Source organism: Polyodon spathula, chromosome 6 (genome assembly GCF_017654505.1).
Source record: "Polyodon spathula isolate WHYD16114869_AA chromosome 6, ASM1765450v1, whole genome shotgun sequence".
NCBI classification, from domain to species: Eukaryota; Metazoa; Chordata; class Actinopteri; order Acipenseriformes; family Polyodontidae; genus Polyodon; species Polyodon spathula.
In genome coordinates, this window is record NC_054539.1 from 35227842 (window position 1) to 35243649 (window position 15808).

At 38.9% G+C, this 15808-nt stretch overlaps 1 protein-coding gene across 2 annotated transcripts in view; it reads left to right on the plus strand.

Annotated features, from left to right (window-relative positions):
- The window catches only part of khk (ketohexokinase), a 149638-nt gene that overhangs the window by 110640 nt on the left and 23190 nt on the right, over nucleotides 1-15808 (plus strand). For both annotated transcript variants that reach the window (XM_041252787.1, XM_041252788.1), the window contains one exon: nucleotides 14713-14801. In XM_041252787.1, coding sequence (XP_041108721.1) covers nucleotides 14713-14801 — 89 coding nt within the window. The remainder of the gene's footprint in view (nucleotides 1-14712; nucleotides 14802-15808) is intronic.

Consider the following 15808-nt stretch of genomic DNA (forward strand, 5'->3'; position numbering starts at 1 on the left):
TGTCGACACAGAGAGTTGCCTCGCTGGAGCGGTGTCTCTCCTTGTTCAGGTTGAGAGAAACAATCAGCATGGAGCTGTGTCAGCGCATGCTGGGGCTGATGGCTGCCGCCTCACAAGCCCTTCCTTTGGGCTTAATACATCAGAGATCCCTACAGGCCTGGTTCAATGCCTTCGCATTACATCCGCGGAGAGACTAACACCGCAGTTTGACGGTATCCCAAACCTGCTGGGAAGCACTACGCTGGTGGAAAGTTCCGTCAAACATCCGCCAGGGCGTGCGCTTGGGTCCCAACTTCCAGAGGGAGGTGGTTACGACCGACGCTTCCAACCAAGGTTGGGGAGCAGTCTGGAACGGTTCAGGGACCCGCGAAGTGTGGTCAGGACCCTGGAGGTCAGCCCACGTCAATCCTCTGGAACTCAGAGCAGTGGACCTCGCCCTCCGGCACTTCTTGCCAGTGCTTCCAGACAAGCACTTGTTGGTGTGGTCAGACAACACCACGGTTGTGGTGTATATCAACCGTCAGGGTGGCCTACGGTCCCCCCGCCTTCACCGAATGGTAGCACGGCTGTTGCTATGGGCACAGCCGTGTTCACCTACCAGGCAGAGTCAATTACGCAGCGGACCTCCTATCCAGAGGAGGCCCTCTTGCAGGGGAATGGCGTCTCCACCCTCAGGTGGTAGAGCGCATCTGGGAATGGTTCGGCATAGCGCAAGTAGATCTCTTCGCTTCGCGAGAGACCACACATTGCCCCCTACGGTTCTCGGTGAGGGACCCTGACAGCCCCCTAGGAGTCGATGCACTGGCTCACAAAGGGCAGCCAGGTCTCCTATATGCGTTTCCACCTATTCCAATGCTCCCCGCCTTCTTAGAGAAGGTCAGGGTAGAGCAAGCGACAGTGATCCTGGTCGCTCCTTGGTGGCCTCGGAGGATATGGCGGGGGGCCATGACCCAATATCTTGTCCTATGGCAGTGATATTACAGTTTCTACAAAAACTGTTAGATGAAGGGAAATTTCCCTCTACACTTAAAGTGTATTTAGCCGCCATATCAGCTTGCCATGTACGCATTGACGGGTTATCACCAGGTTGCCATTTTCTGGCATCGCAGTTCCTCAAGGGCGCAAGACGTTTGCGACCCCCAAGGACGACCAGTTTACAGTCAAGGAGCCTTGACGTGGTGCTAGAAGCCCTTACCAAGGCACCACTTGAGCCTCTCCACACTGTGGATATGAAGCTTGTGTCTATTAAAACTGCGTTTCTGCTGTCAGTGGTGTCAACTAAACGTGTCAGCGAGTTACATGCACTGTCAGTGCATCCTTCATGTACTCGTTTCGCAGGAGACGGTTCTAAGGTCTTCATGCGCCCAAATCCAGCCTTTTTACCAAAGGTCATATCCCCGTTTCACATGAACCTCCTCCTTCTTCTTCCCCAGAAGAAGAAAAGTTACACATGCTCTGCCCTGTGCGGGCATTGGGGTGTTATATTGACCTTACAACGGCTGTGAGGCAAACAGAACAATTGTTCATATTCCATGGTTCTAAGACCTTGGACCATTGAATAGTGGATGCTATTTAATTAGCTTATGAATCTGCAGGCCTTCCACCACCAGGGCGGTTGAAGGCGCATTCCACTAGGGGTATGGCGACATCCTGGGCCCTCTTTAAGGGAGTGCCAGTTTCTGACATTTGCGCGGCAGCCAGTTGGGCTACACCGCATACTTTTTAGGTTTTACAGATTAAACGTACTGGATTCCTCTGCTCCACTATTTGAAGCATCTGTACTACACTCTATGGCACCTCAGGATGCCAATATAGTGTTTACTACTCCACCTTAGGAGAGGTATGACAAGTAACTAATTGCAATAAAAATAAAACGTCTGATATCTGTGCCCAGTGTGAAAGAGCAGTATGTGGTAAATGCACACGACAAGTTGATAAGCGTTACATCTGTGTGGATTGTGCTAATATGGGGGCTACTTTGAAGTATGTTCCCTTGAATGTGCATTCCCGTTACACAATGTGAAGTGAGTTATTTTCTTTTTTATAAGTAATGATTTCGATTTTACAGTTCTGTATGTAGTCCTACATATAACCAGTTTACAACTGATTACACAATAGTTTCTTTTGAATTGCTTATGTTATTAGTTTTCATTTTTTAAGTCGTGCAGTAGGCTAATGTGAAAAAAAGCCTTTTTTGTAAATAATTATTATGTTTTTATAATTTTGTGTGTACATACATCAGTTTACACCTGTTTACACAATATCTTCTTGAAATGTTTATTTTATTATAGTTTTTAAATTTTCTTACGTCATGCATTATATGCGCGAATTTCGAAAATAAGGACTTTTATGTTTATTTTTTCATTTAAATACGGTGTTTCTGCTATGCAAATGTTAGATATGGTGTTCGTAAATAAATATTTTGAGTTGTACCTGATAGATTGTTCCCCCGAGTACTGCCTTCCCACTACCAGGACTTAATGACAAGGTATTTTTCTTATTTTTTCTCTCACCTATCCTAGATCATTACCCAGATAGCACACATATTCTGGCCCAGTACTGGCCCGACTACGGCTGTGATTCTGGCGCGATTCCGGCTGCCGGAATCGGTCTGATGTCAAACTGTATTACGGCCCTTTGTCGGTCCGAGGGAGCCGGGTGGACCCGGCAGCCAGACTAGGCCCGGTTCTGTCGAACCAGAACTGGGCCGATTACGACTGTGATTCTGGCCCGATTACGTTTCAAATAATGTAACCAGCTTATAAATTTTAATCCTAAATATATTTCTCTCAGTATTAAAATGCCTACTCATTAGCATTAAACTCAAAAATATGTTAAGATTAAGTATCCATAAAGCTTCCCTGTCCCCACAGAAAAAAAAAAAAAAAAAAAAACTATGTAATTGGTTTTACCAAAAACAATGCAAGTGTACATTAGTTATTTGTTACATTAATAAATTAAAACATGAAAATTGTAAGACTCCTGGGCCAGTAGTATAGTGCCTTTAGGGTTTTTTCATGTATTCAAGAAATGAAAGTGTAAGACACACAGTGAATAAACATCCATCCATTATCATTAACCGCTTAATCCGTTTGTGGTGAGCCAGAGCCTAACCCGGCAGACACAGGGCGCAAGGTGGGACTACACCCTGGACGGGATGCCAGTCCATCGCAGGGCACCACACAGAGGACAATCAACCTGAACAGCATGACTTTGGACTGTGGGAGGAAACCGGAATACCCGGAAAAAACCCACATGGAAACTCCACAGTTCTCCCCTAGGCCAGATTCAAATCTAGGACCCTGGTGCTGTGAGGCAGCAGCGCTAACCACCACACCACCATGCCACCCAGTGAATAAACAACACAATGTATTTACAATTTACAGTTATATAAAGTGAAAAAACATTGCAATGATTTTAAAGATTCAATTTAATTAATGATTCTAACTGGATTAAAAAACTGTCTACTTAATTATTTATGTTTATACCTGTAGCTCTGTAAGACTGAATGCATTATCATGGGAGCTCTGGTTACCTTACAAAACAATTTAAACACACTTACCAAAAACAACATCCTTTAATGATATTAAAATTTTAAAAGCTCTCTTTCCATTTACACCAGTCCAGTTCATTTGTTGAGCCAGGACATTGTTGATGGTCTTGCTGAGCAATCTCCAGACAGTTTCCTTCACATTTGTTCCCCCAATCATCCCAAGATAAGAAATCTATAAAATTAGGTGCGACAAGAGAGAACCGTAATAGTTAATTATCGCAGATTTGATATTAACAGTAGTAGTTTTTTATGAAATCCATATGGCAGATTATGAGAACTTCTGGAGCAGTGATCGTCACTCCTGGTCCTAAGGTTTTATACGCAACTTCAAGACTGCAATGACTGGTTAAGTTAAGCTACTAAAGCGGCTTGGTTGAAGTGAAAACCATGCAGCTCTCAAAACCAGGCGTGAAGATCACTGTTTTGGAGTATACTATCATTCTAATTGAGAGGCACACAAACAACATTATCTAACATAATTAAAAATGGCGGAAATGTATATATATTTCTTTATGGTTAAAATTACCAAGTTCTTCTTCAGATCGGTTTTACTCCTCAGTTTCTCCTCCAACTCTACTCTGGAGGAGATATCACCGAGGGGTGTCTTCTGGCAGTTCTGGTGCAGTCCTGCCCTTTGTAAATAGGTGGGTTAGCATTTGATTCAGCAAGGCCGGATGTTGTTTTTACTGTTCCTTTATGGTATCCAGCACCACCAGAATCTCCTTTTGTACACCTACAAGAATACAGAATAGCAATAAAAAATGTACAGATTTAGTGATACCATAAACCAAGGTTATTATGTTAATTTCAGAATTTCACAAAACAACAAGAACAGTTCATTCCCATGCATATGACCCCCCTTTTAACCCAGAGTTGACATCTAAATATTGTGATAATCCTTGTCTGTGAGATCCAACAATGAACACCAGGCAGGAATCAGTTGAAACGTTTTTTATTAGCCTGGCTACAATGCAGCACAGGCAAACTGTGAGCCTTTAGACTTCACTGTAGTCTGTGTGAGACGTAAGTGAACAAAACAACTAAGTGTTTTTATTGTGATAACTTTTACTATTCACATTCCAAAGGTAGTTATACATAGATGCCCTTTATTTATTTATGTTTTTTAATATAAGAAGGATGTGTTTTTTTATTTTAATTGTCCATAAGAAACACATACCAAAGTGGTCTAAGTACGCCAAAAAATCTAATACTTCTTTAAATACCATAGAAAATCTAAATACCAAAATGGTCCTTTAAAAAAAGGTTGGGAACCACTGTTTCAAGATCTGTGGCCAGTTGCATAAGACACCTTAATTATCAAATAAATTAAGTATGAAATAGAACGTGTTTCCCCTTAACCAGCTGTATTGACTTCAGTGTGTTTGAGCGGCTTTGTGCAACCGCTTTGTAATCACCTTACACTCTGGGAACACTTAAGGGAAGGGTAGTATTATTAAAGAAAATCACATTCTATGTACAGTATATATATATATATATATATATATATATATAATATATATATATATATATATATATATATATATATATATATATATATAATCCTCTTGCTGAGTTGTATTTAGCCATTCAGATTCATTATGTCCTCTACTTAGGTGTTTGCTTACAGTGTTGATGAGTGAGGCTGAGAAATAAAATATTAGCTTAGAATTAATCAATTAGTAACCTTATTTAATATTAAATTTAATGACTTATTTATTTATGGATGGCTTATTTTCCACATGTTCCACACCTACAACATTGTTTTTTCGTTGCATTAGTAATGCGCTGGAAGGCATGTCTTACATTTCTTTAACTAGCTAGCTACCATTTTAAGATTTTCAAAATGATTAGCTTGTAGGCAAGTATCCATGTAACAATTGCACTACAGATTATAATATTAAAAGTATAAATATTCTAAACATATTCTTGTATATTGCATGAAGAAAGGGAAAATAGGCTTATAGAAACGAAATGTACAATAGCTAGCCAGGTTTTACCTTATTTAGATGGGTCAGGGGGGGAACATCTGTCACCCCAAATGAAAAATCCTGGACAAGACCCTGCTTAAGGGGGAAAGTTTTAGGCAGGTGTGAAAAAATGCTGTAAAGTAAGAATGCTTTCAAAAATAGACATGTTAATAGTTTATATTTATCAATTAACAAAATGCAAAGTAAGTGAACAGAAGAAAAATCTACATCAAATCACTATCACTAATCACCCTTTGCCTTCTAAACAGCATCAATTCTTCTAGGTATACTTGCACACAGTTTTTGAAGGAACTCGGCAGGTAGGTTGGCCCAAACATCTTGGAGAACTAACCACAGTTCTTCTGTGGATTTAGGCAGCCTCAGTTGCTTCTCTCTCTTCATGTAATCCCAGACAGACTCGATGATGTTGAGATCAGGGCTCTGTGGGGGCCATACCATCACTTCCAGGGCTCCCCTTTTTATTCTTTACGCTGAAGATAGTTCTTAATGACTTTCGCTGTATGTTTGGGGTCGTTGTCATGCTGCAAAATTAATTTGGGGAATCAGATGCCTCCCTGATGGTATTGCATGATTGATAAGTATCTGCCTGTACTTCTCAGCATTGAGGAGTCCATTAATTCTGACCAAATCCCCAACTCCATTTGCAGAAATGCAGCCCCAAACTTGCAAGGAACCTCCACCATGCTTCACTGTTGCCTGCAGACACTCATTCGTGTACCGCTCTCCAGCCCTACGGCGAACAAATTGCCTTCTGCTACAGCCAAATATTTCAAATTTTGACTCCAGAGCACCTGCTGCCAGACTTCTCTGGATAGTAGATGGCTGTACCAGGGTCCCACTGTTTTCTGCCAATTCTGAGCTGATGGCACTGCTGGACATCTTCCGATTGCAAAGGGAAGTAAGCATGATGTGTCTTTCATCTGTTGCAGTAAGTTTCCTTGGCCGACCACTGCGTCTACGGTCCTCAACGTTGCCCGTTTCTTTGTGCTTCTTCAAAAGAGCTTCGACAGCACATCTGGAAACCCCTGTCTGCCTTGAAATTTCTGCCTGGGAGAGACCTTGCTGATGCAGTATAACTACCTTGTGTCTTGTTGCTGTGCTCAGTCTTGCCATGGCGTATGACGACAGTAAACTGTCTTCAGCAACCTCACCTTGTTAGCTGAGTTTGGCTGTTCCTCACCCAGTTTTATTCCTCCTACACAACTGTTTCTGTTTCAGTTAATTATAGTGTTTCAACTTACATATTGAATTGATGATCATTAGCACCTGTTTGGAATAATTGTTTAATCATACACCTGACTATATGCCTACAAAATCCCTGACTTTGTGCAAGTGTACCTAGAAGAACTGATGCTGTTTTGAAGGCAAAGGGTGGTCACATCAAATATGGATTTGATTTAGATTTTTCTTCTGTTCACTCACTTTGCATTTAGTTAATTGATAAATATAATCTATTAACATTTCTATTTTTGAAGGAAGCATTCTTTACAGCATTTTTTCACACCTGCCTAAAACTTTTGCACAGTACTGTGTGTATGTATATATATATATATATATATATATATATATATATATATATATATATATATATAAAATGTGTGTGTATGTAATATGAGGAGAATAATGAACTTGTTAATTGTTAATTTCAACAAACAGGCCATGTCACATGGGAATAATTAGGATCTTGGATATTTTATTCTTGAATGTATGTATAATAAACCTACCTCTTTCTCCTCTTACAGGCAGGCATTTCATTATCAATTTGACCATAAGTTAAGTCTGATGTGACCTCTGTCCTTGACAGCCTCTGGCGAGCTAAGTCATAGGTTGCTGTAATATAAAATACAAATCATTACTCCACACATTAAGATTATTGTTGCTAGTATATATTGTTGCTAATTTATATATATAATATATATATATATATATATATATATATATATATATATATATATATATATATATATATATATATATATATATATTTAGACACACACACTACCGGTCAAACGTTTTAGAACATCTCCATTTTTCCAGTTTTTATTGAAATTTAACGCAGTTTAATGTCTCAATGTACTCTGAAATTAAAGCATAGAACAAATAAACAATTGGAGATAAAAAAGGAATCATGGAATCGTTTTGTTTAACAAAATTTGATCCAAATTTTTTATTTAAAGTAGCCACCTTTTGCAGATATAACAGCCAAACACACTTGTGGCATTCTTTCTAAAATTGAAATCAAATATTGTTCAGAAAGTTCTTCCCAACACTGTTGCAGAAATTTCCAAAAATGAGTTGCACTTGTAGGTTGCTTTGCTTTCACCCTTCTGTCCAGTTCATCCCACACCAGCTCGATGGGGTTTAAGTCTGTAGACTGTGCTGGCCATTCCATGATTTGAAGCGTACCATCTTGTTTTCTTCTAAGGTAGTTCTGACATAGCCTGGAGGTATGTTTTGGGTCATTATCTTGCTGTAGGATGAACCCCTGACCAACTAGGCGTATACCAGAGGGTATTGCATGGCGCTGCAAAATGCTGTGGTAGCCGTTTTGGTTCAGGGTGCCACTCACTCTATGCAAGTCGCCGACTCTGGATCCAGCAAAAGAGCCCCAGACCATCACGCTTCCTCCTCCATGTTTGACAGTTGGTGTCACACACCGAGGAACCATCCTTTCGCCTACTCGACGGCGTACAAAAACCCTGAGTGATGAACCAAAGATTTCAAATTTTAATTCATCGGTCCATAAGACCTTCTTCTAGTCTTCAGTAGTCCACTGGCAGTGCTTCATGGCCCAGGCAAGCCTCTTTTTCTTATTTTGCCTTCTTAGCAATGGCTTTCTTACTGCCACTCGACCTGTCAAACCTGCAGCTCGAAGTCTTCTCTTCACAGTTGAAACTGAGACTTGCTTACTTCGACCAGTGTTAAGCTGTGCTTGAAGCTGTTGTCCTGTGAGCCGCCTATCTCGCAAGCTGTTGACTGTCAGAAACTGGTCTTCTGATTCTGTTGTGGCTTTGAGTCTGCCAGACCTCACAGCAGAACAACGCAGTTATAAACGAGGCAGTCTTCCCAGCGACAGCGAGTGGAGAAAGGACAGCGAGTTCCTGTCAGAGTTTCCTCCAGTTTCCAAGTGCCTTTTGATGGTGTAGGAAACTGTACTCACTGACACCTTGGCTTTCTTTTCAATTTCTTTGCTAAAGGAAAGGGGAAAAAAAAGAAACCTACACTTTTAAGGGTTATAATGGTCTGTCTGTCTTCCTTTGTTAATTGCCTTTTTCTCACCATTATGATAGCAATATACTACTTCCTGCAGTACAATACTGTCCAAATAATGCTTAAGAGGGTGTAGTAACACAGTCTGTTCCAACACTGCTTTTATACAGACAGAGGGTTTGTAAGTAATCAACAAAAGTTGGGACACCTGTAGGAATTGTTAGCATCAACTTTCAAGGCTTAATTTACTTCCATTGCTGCAGAACAGCTGTAAGTTGTTAACCCATTACTTGTTCCCTGAAAAAGGCCTTTTTGTATAACTCTGAAATGTACATTATTTTTCAGTTTTTGGTAACCTAAACTTTTTTTTAACCTCTGGCAGTTTACTGCTTACCTTTGTACCATTTCAGGTTATTCACTGGACTTGAACTGCTTAAATTTCAATAAAAACTGGAAAAATTGGGTGTTCTAAAACTTTTGACCGGTAGTGTGTATGTGTGTGTGTGTGTGTGTTTGTCTATATATATATATATATATATATAATATATATATATATATATAATATATATATAATATGATAGATTTGATATATTTTGAGAAACTTATAAAAACCTAAGATAATTTGATAAAGAAAACCTTCTGTATAAACTTATCAAAATACTATTATTGACTTTTTTTTTTTGTAATTTGGAAACTTTAACAAAGTAAAATTACAGTTATATTCATTTTAATGTCATATATATATATATATTTATATATATGTGCACATATACCATCCTATATATATATATATATATATATAATGTGTGTGTATATTGTGTGTGTGTGTGTGTGTGTATTGTCAACATAGCAACTTCTCATCAGTGAAAGAAGACTAAAGGCGATGAATATGCAGAAATAATCTTGAATGAAAAGTAAACAAGAAGAGTTGCAGAAGACTGTAATATGGAACTTTACTGTGCAGAAAAAAATAAATTACAATCAGAAAAATACCCTTGTACTGTATTTGAAGTACACTACCGGTCAAATGTTTTAGAACACCCCCTTTTTTCCCAGTTTTTATTGACATTTAAGCAGTTCCAGTCCAGTGAATAACCTGAAATGGTACAAAGGTAAGCGCTAAACTGCCAGAGGTTAAAAAAAAAAGTTTAGGTTACTGTGGCAGAGCACAGATCTGCCGTTTAGAAATTGGCAGGGATGGGGTTAATTTCCCCTACCTGCTTGGGTTTATTATGTTCAGGTGGCTGGGGTTGATTAGTTGATTAAATGATTAACTTAATTAACAATCAGTCAGCGCCCAGCCACCTGACATAAAAGGAGGCCTTTGATGCCCATTAAGAGGAGGGAGCTGAGGAAGCAGGTTGGTGTTTTGTTGTTTGTGATTTTTGAAATTTTGAATCCAGTGAAGGCATTGCCCAGCCTGGAAATTGTTATTTTTGTAAGTTTTGCTTTTTGGTCCTGCTTTATTTGTGTTTGAACCTTTTTGTTTTGCCCTTGTGCACTTTATTTTTGTGTTTATTTATAATAAAATTAGTATTTATATATAACTGTAGTCTGTCTCTGGGCCTCTATCCACTCGCCAGCCTGCCACAGTTACCAAAAACTGAAAGATAATGTACATTTCAGAGTTATACAAAAAGGCCTTTTTCAGGGAACAAGTAATGGGTTAACAACTTACAGCTGTGCTGCAGCAATGGAAGTAAATTAAGCCTTGAAAGTTGATCTAACAATTCCTACAGGTGTCCCAATTTTTGCTGATTACTTACAAACCCTCTGTCTGTATAAAAGCAGTGTTGGAACAGACTGTGTTACTACACCCTCTTAAGCATCACTTGGACAGTATTGTACTGCAGGAAGTAGTATATTGCTATCATAATGGTGAGAAAGGCAATTAACAAAGGAAGACAGACAGACCATTATAGCCTTTAAAAGTGTAGGTCTTTCCTTTAGAGAAATTGCAAAGAAAGCAAAGGTGTCAGTGAGTACAGCTTCCTACACCATCAAAAGTCACTTGGAAACTCTGACAGACCCAAGTGCATGCCAACATTTATGTATTCATATATATGTATATATATATATATATATATATATATATGGCTTTATAAGACTCGGCTCTCTTCACAAGACTTATTTGCATAAATGGACGCGACTGGATCCTTTGGTAGGTCCGGACACTGACCGTGGTCCGCCATCTGAGTATGACTGACATAGACATAGAAAAGCGAGATGTTTTCTGTCCATATACATCCCGCCCTGACATTCAAGTTTGATTGGTTTAACTAAATATAACTGGCGCTTAAGACAGCCAACCAAATGAACGCTTAGAACAGTCATGTGACATTTTGTTTTCCTTTTTTTCCCTAGTTGGGTAATCATCCACAGCAAATGTATTCGTTGGTTATGTGAGCAATTGGAATTTAAGTAAGAAGTTAAAGTGTCATTGCAAAATTAAAATATAGCTGTATTTTTTATGACCCAGTGCTGGCCCGATTACTGATCGCCAACACCGATGATGAGCCGACAGTGCCGATGAAATGCAAGTCTGGCCCATTGCCGCTGGCTATCTGGGTACTTGGGGGAACAATCTGCCCGGAGCACTACATTCTACCAAACAGGAAACCAGAATTTTTCAAACAGGAAATAGAGCATTTCTAGAATCGAGCAGAAAACCTTCCGAGTGTTCAGCAAAAGCTGATCAGGCATGGATGTAAGCTTAAAAAATTAACGCATTTCAACAACTGCCAGGTGGCGCAGTGGGTTAAGGCCATGTGCTCAAAGTTCAAACCACTGTAATTCTTTTGTTTATTTTTTCTGTGATATGTGCTGTTTTAAAACATAAATACATTGTTTAATATAAATGGTGTGGATATCAAACTGCTTGCGATCCCTGGTTTATTTTGACGTTAACCAACATGTGGAATCACATGATTGGTAGATGTCCAGTTATTTAGCTTTTCTGTTTGAATAGTCGCTACACACTCTTAAAAAAGTAAATGGAAGAGGAAAGAGAACAACAATTTTACCTTAGTTTGACGACTTATATCTCATTGTGAAACAGGTATTTAGTTTTTTTTTTCACATTTGATGTAAGAAAGTTTCAGTCTTTTGGTACTAGTTCAGATGGCAATTCTAATGATTTAGTTTTGCCACTGCAACATGGAGAAGACAACTAAACTCTTAGAACTGAATAGAGACTCATGGTAGTTTCAAACAAGTTTTTCTAAAACATAGTTTATTGTTTAATTGAATATAGCACCAGTCCTTAGTTTAGGCACAAACTCAGAGGGACTGTCCATAAAAATATACTACTTGCAACAATCTTAATAGTATTAATTAAATCTGGCGTTTTACCCATGAATTTCAACTTCAAGAGCTGTTCAGCTCGGATTAATACATTAACTTGTGTTGTCAAGACAATATACTGAGGCAACCTTGGCAGGTTGACTAATTAACCAGAACAAAAATACCTGCTTTTATACATTCAGGTTTGACCATCCTAAGCAGACCTTGTGATTTGGTTAAAAGTGTTAGGATATCAATTACACCAATTTACAGCCCCCTCTCTGTTGGAAGGTGACATCCTGTGAATAAATGTGAGTTGTAAATTCAAGTGTCAGTCCCTTTCCCGCGAACCATGTAATGGTATTTCCTTTGATCTGATCTCAGGATCTTCCTTCCTTCCTCTGTTCTAGTCTCTCATCAGATACCTTTGTTTAACACTTCCACTGTTTTCTCTGTTTATTGTCACACTGATTGGGGGTGGGGGTGGGGTCACAGGATCTCTTGCGAAAACCTGTCCTCCCGATCATTATGCAGTTTTAACTGCCTTTTGCTCCTGCATTCTTCATCAGTTGGAAATTTGAGTTGGTCAATTTCAGATCAGAACTGTACTTTTAACTTCATCCCATATGTTCGTATTCATATTAGATATTTGATATAAATGCTACTCCAAAATTGATATCACCACTTTAAACGGCTGTTGAGTTTTTCTAACTTGTTTTTTTACATTGACAATGTTTTTGTTATAGGTAAACTTTACTGTGATCATGTGATTGTGGAGTTTTGCTTTTGTATATGGTTGTAGCACCATTAAGATGTAACTTACACTTGATCACACGTGTGCTTGCAAGAGTAAGTGGAAAACCCATTTGTCACTGTTGTTCCATAGTTAAGGAATATACAACATAAATATTTTTCCACTTATCACAAGTAAAACTGGGCATGTACTGTATCCCACATTTTCTATTTTAAAACCTACATACTATATGAAAATCAATCTATGGGAAACTTTAGTGTACTTGCCATAACCCTTGTTCCCTGAAAGAGAAGATGACCACCAATGACATTACATATGGGATATGTCTGCCCATTGGGTAGGTATCACTGATCTCTCTATACCAGAGCTCTATACCACAGCTGCCAAAAGGCCCCTTCCTGGGATGAGTCCCGCCTACTGAGGGGATAAAACTGTCATCCAAAAGAAGTCATATCTCTTTTTCCATCGAACCCGTGAGGAGAAGCAATGGTTGGTGGTCGCCTTCTCTTTCAGGGAAACAGGGTTACGGTAAGTAACCTAACGTTCCCTTTCAATTCGAAGACGATCACCAATGACGTTACCTATGGGATAGTGTATACCAGAGCCGTTGTGAGGGAGAAGAAACGGCAGCATATGAGGGACACACAAGTGTCTAACCCAGAGGTTAGCAGTGGGAACTTACACCCTTAAGGACCCTCGTGCCTAAAAAAGGCAGAGCAGGGTCTACCACATTAAGGCGGTAGAACCTGGAGAAAGTATGCCGCTAGCTGGGCTAGACCACAGTAGAAATATCAGACATCGAGGCACCTCTGATTTATTGAGTTTTAATAATATCAGAATCGGTGCAATATTTTATTATCAGTAGTCACAGGTAAAGAACACAGTAAAAAAAAAAAAAAAAAAAAAAAAAGATTTTTTTAAACACAGTAGTGGCTGTACAGTCCTACTAATATTATTAATCATATTAGTACAATCTTGTGTAACTAGATCTGCAGTTGGTCAGGGAGGCGTTAATATTAGCATACACTAATAGCACTGTCTACTGGCACAATTTTGCTTTAACATTCTGTAGTGGAAAGAAAACCGTGTCACAGTCAAAACAATGTAAAGGATTATGCAGTACATGAATATCTCTGCAAACCTATTCAGTAACCTAGTCATAATTTAGGATTAGAACTTTTAAATCTAACGTTTAAGTTTGGCATTTATTAAAAGGGTTATAGTGCAAATTAAATACTATAATATTTATGTGTATTCTAAATGGTAGGGTTTGGCATTATGTGGCAAATATCTGCATGTTTTCAAATAAAATACACGTCTTTTTGCATTGCTGAAATAGTATGTTTATAACTCGTTTATATTATTGTTAAGTGACTAATGTTTTTCCAGTGTGGCTAAAAAAAGTTAAGTTACTTTAGCCACAGAAGGAATGTAGTTTTGGTATTGGTTGTTACACAGCTGTGTCTGCCAGGATCTAGTCTCATCTGTCAACAGGAAGTTCAGTGAAGTTCAATCTTGTCTCTCTGTCGCATACATTACACGCACCAAACTAAAGAACATGCCCTCACACCCAACCCATTGAAGACTACTGAGTTTTACCAGGTAACAGCGTAACGGCCAGTGCAGATGCAGCTTAACTCTATGGTTTTTCATAAACCCAGGCTCTCCAAATAATATCTACGGATCAATTTCTTCATCTTTTTAGGTGTACAATTGACTGCACAGGTACTGTAAATTGTGAAAAATCCCCAACTTCCCAAAACCCCTTGCGCATAGGAGAATTTGCACCATTGCTACACATTGGATAACCCTATAGAGTTCACTCACTATTTTCTGTAGGAGTCTAACCTTGGCTACATCCACTTTAAGAGTTACATTCTGGTGTAAATACAATGATAAATCTGACACTATTTAATTTCACCCAGGTGTTTGTCAGTAAGGATGTGGCCAGACATTTTGGGTACAACTCTGCTGCTGAAGCTCTGAGGGGTCTGTACAATCGAGTAAGAAAGGGGTAAGTAGAGATTATAGTTTAGAAACTACTGAATGGTAGAAAGGCTCTTTTAAAGCCTCTAACCTTATTACTGTATGTCTGGATGTTTACATATATATGTGTGTGTGTGTGTGGCGGGGTACACCCTGCCCCTTTGTGTAATTTTATTTTATTTTGTGTTTGTGTGGTGGTGTTATAATTTAATGTATATATTTGGGCACGGGTGTTTAAAGTCGGCAGAAAAAAAGTGAATTACCTTCCCTGTCACTTCACTTCACATGCAGACTGCGTCTGAGCCGACTGAATAATTAACAAACAATCAAGCTCAGGCACATCTGTATAAAAGAAGCGGATTAGCCACTCCTCAGGGTTGAGTTTGGTTTAAATCTTTTATTTAATAAAGAAACGAGCGCATTTGCATCTCGCCCCACATTACTTGCCTGTTTCGTTGTCAGTCTCTTCCTGGTCTGACCTCACCACAAAGACATCTCTGTCACAATAAGTAACATATGGGTCCGGTTGTGTTTCACATTGTGCATGGCCGATGCTTGTGTCTTTCACTTTTTATGAAGACTGAATTGTACTATGAGGACTACGACTAATAATAATAATAATAATAATAATAATAATAATAATAATAATAATAATAATAAACATGTATTACATTTCCTGCCTCCTTAGATTCTCAACTCTTTATTTGTGTATATTATCTACCACACTGGCTAGTTTGCACAAGCTGATATAAAACTTGCTACACAAGGCAGAAAACCATATTCCATTTTAAATTATAATTTAAGGTAAAACTTATAAAGTAAGGGTCAGACCAAATTAGCAAATTAGCACTTGCGAACAAGGACGCGAAAGCATTGGCGGTAATAAAACACAAGAAAAATGCGAAGGGAAAATCTCGCGGAACCAAAACAAGCCCTTTTCGCCCTTCAAAAAACAACTATCGCTTGTTGACTAGAGGGTTTAGAAAGGGGGAGTGGTTTGCTATCTCCCGACCAAATCTACTCAATTTGGTCGAA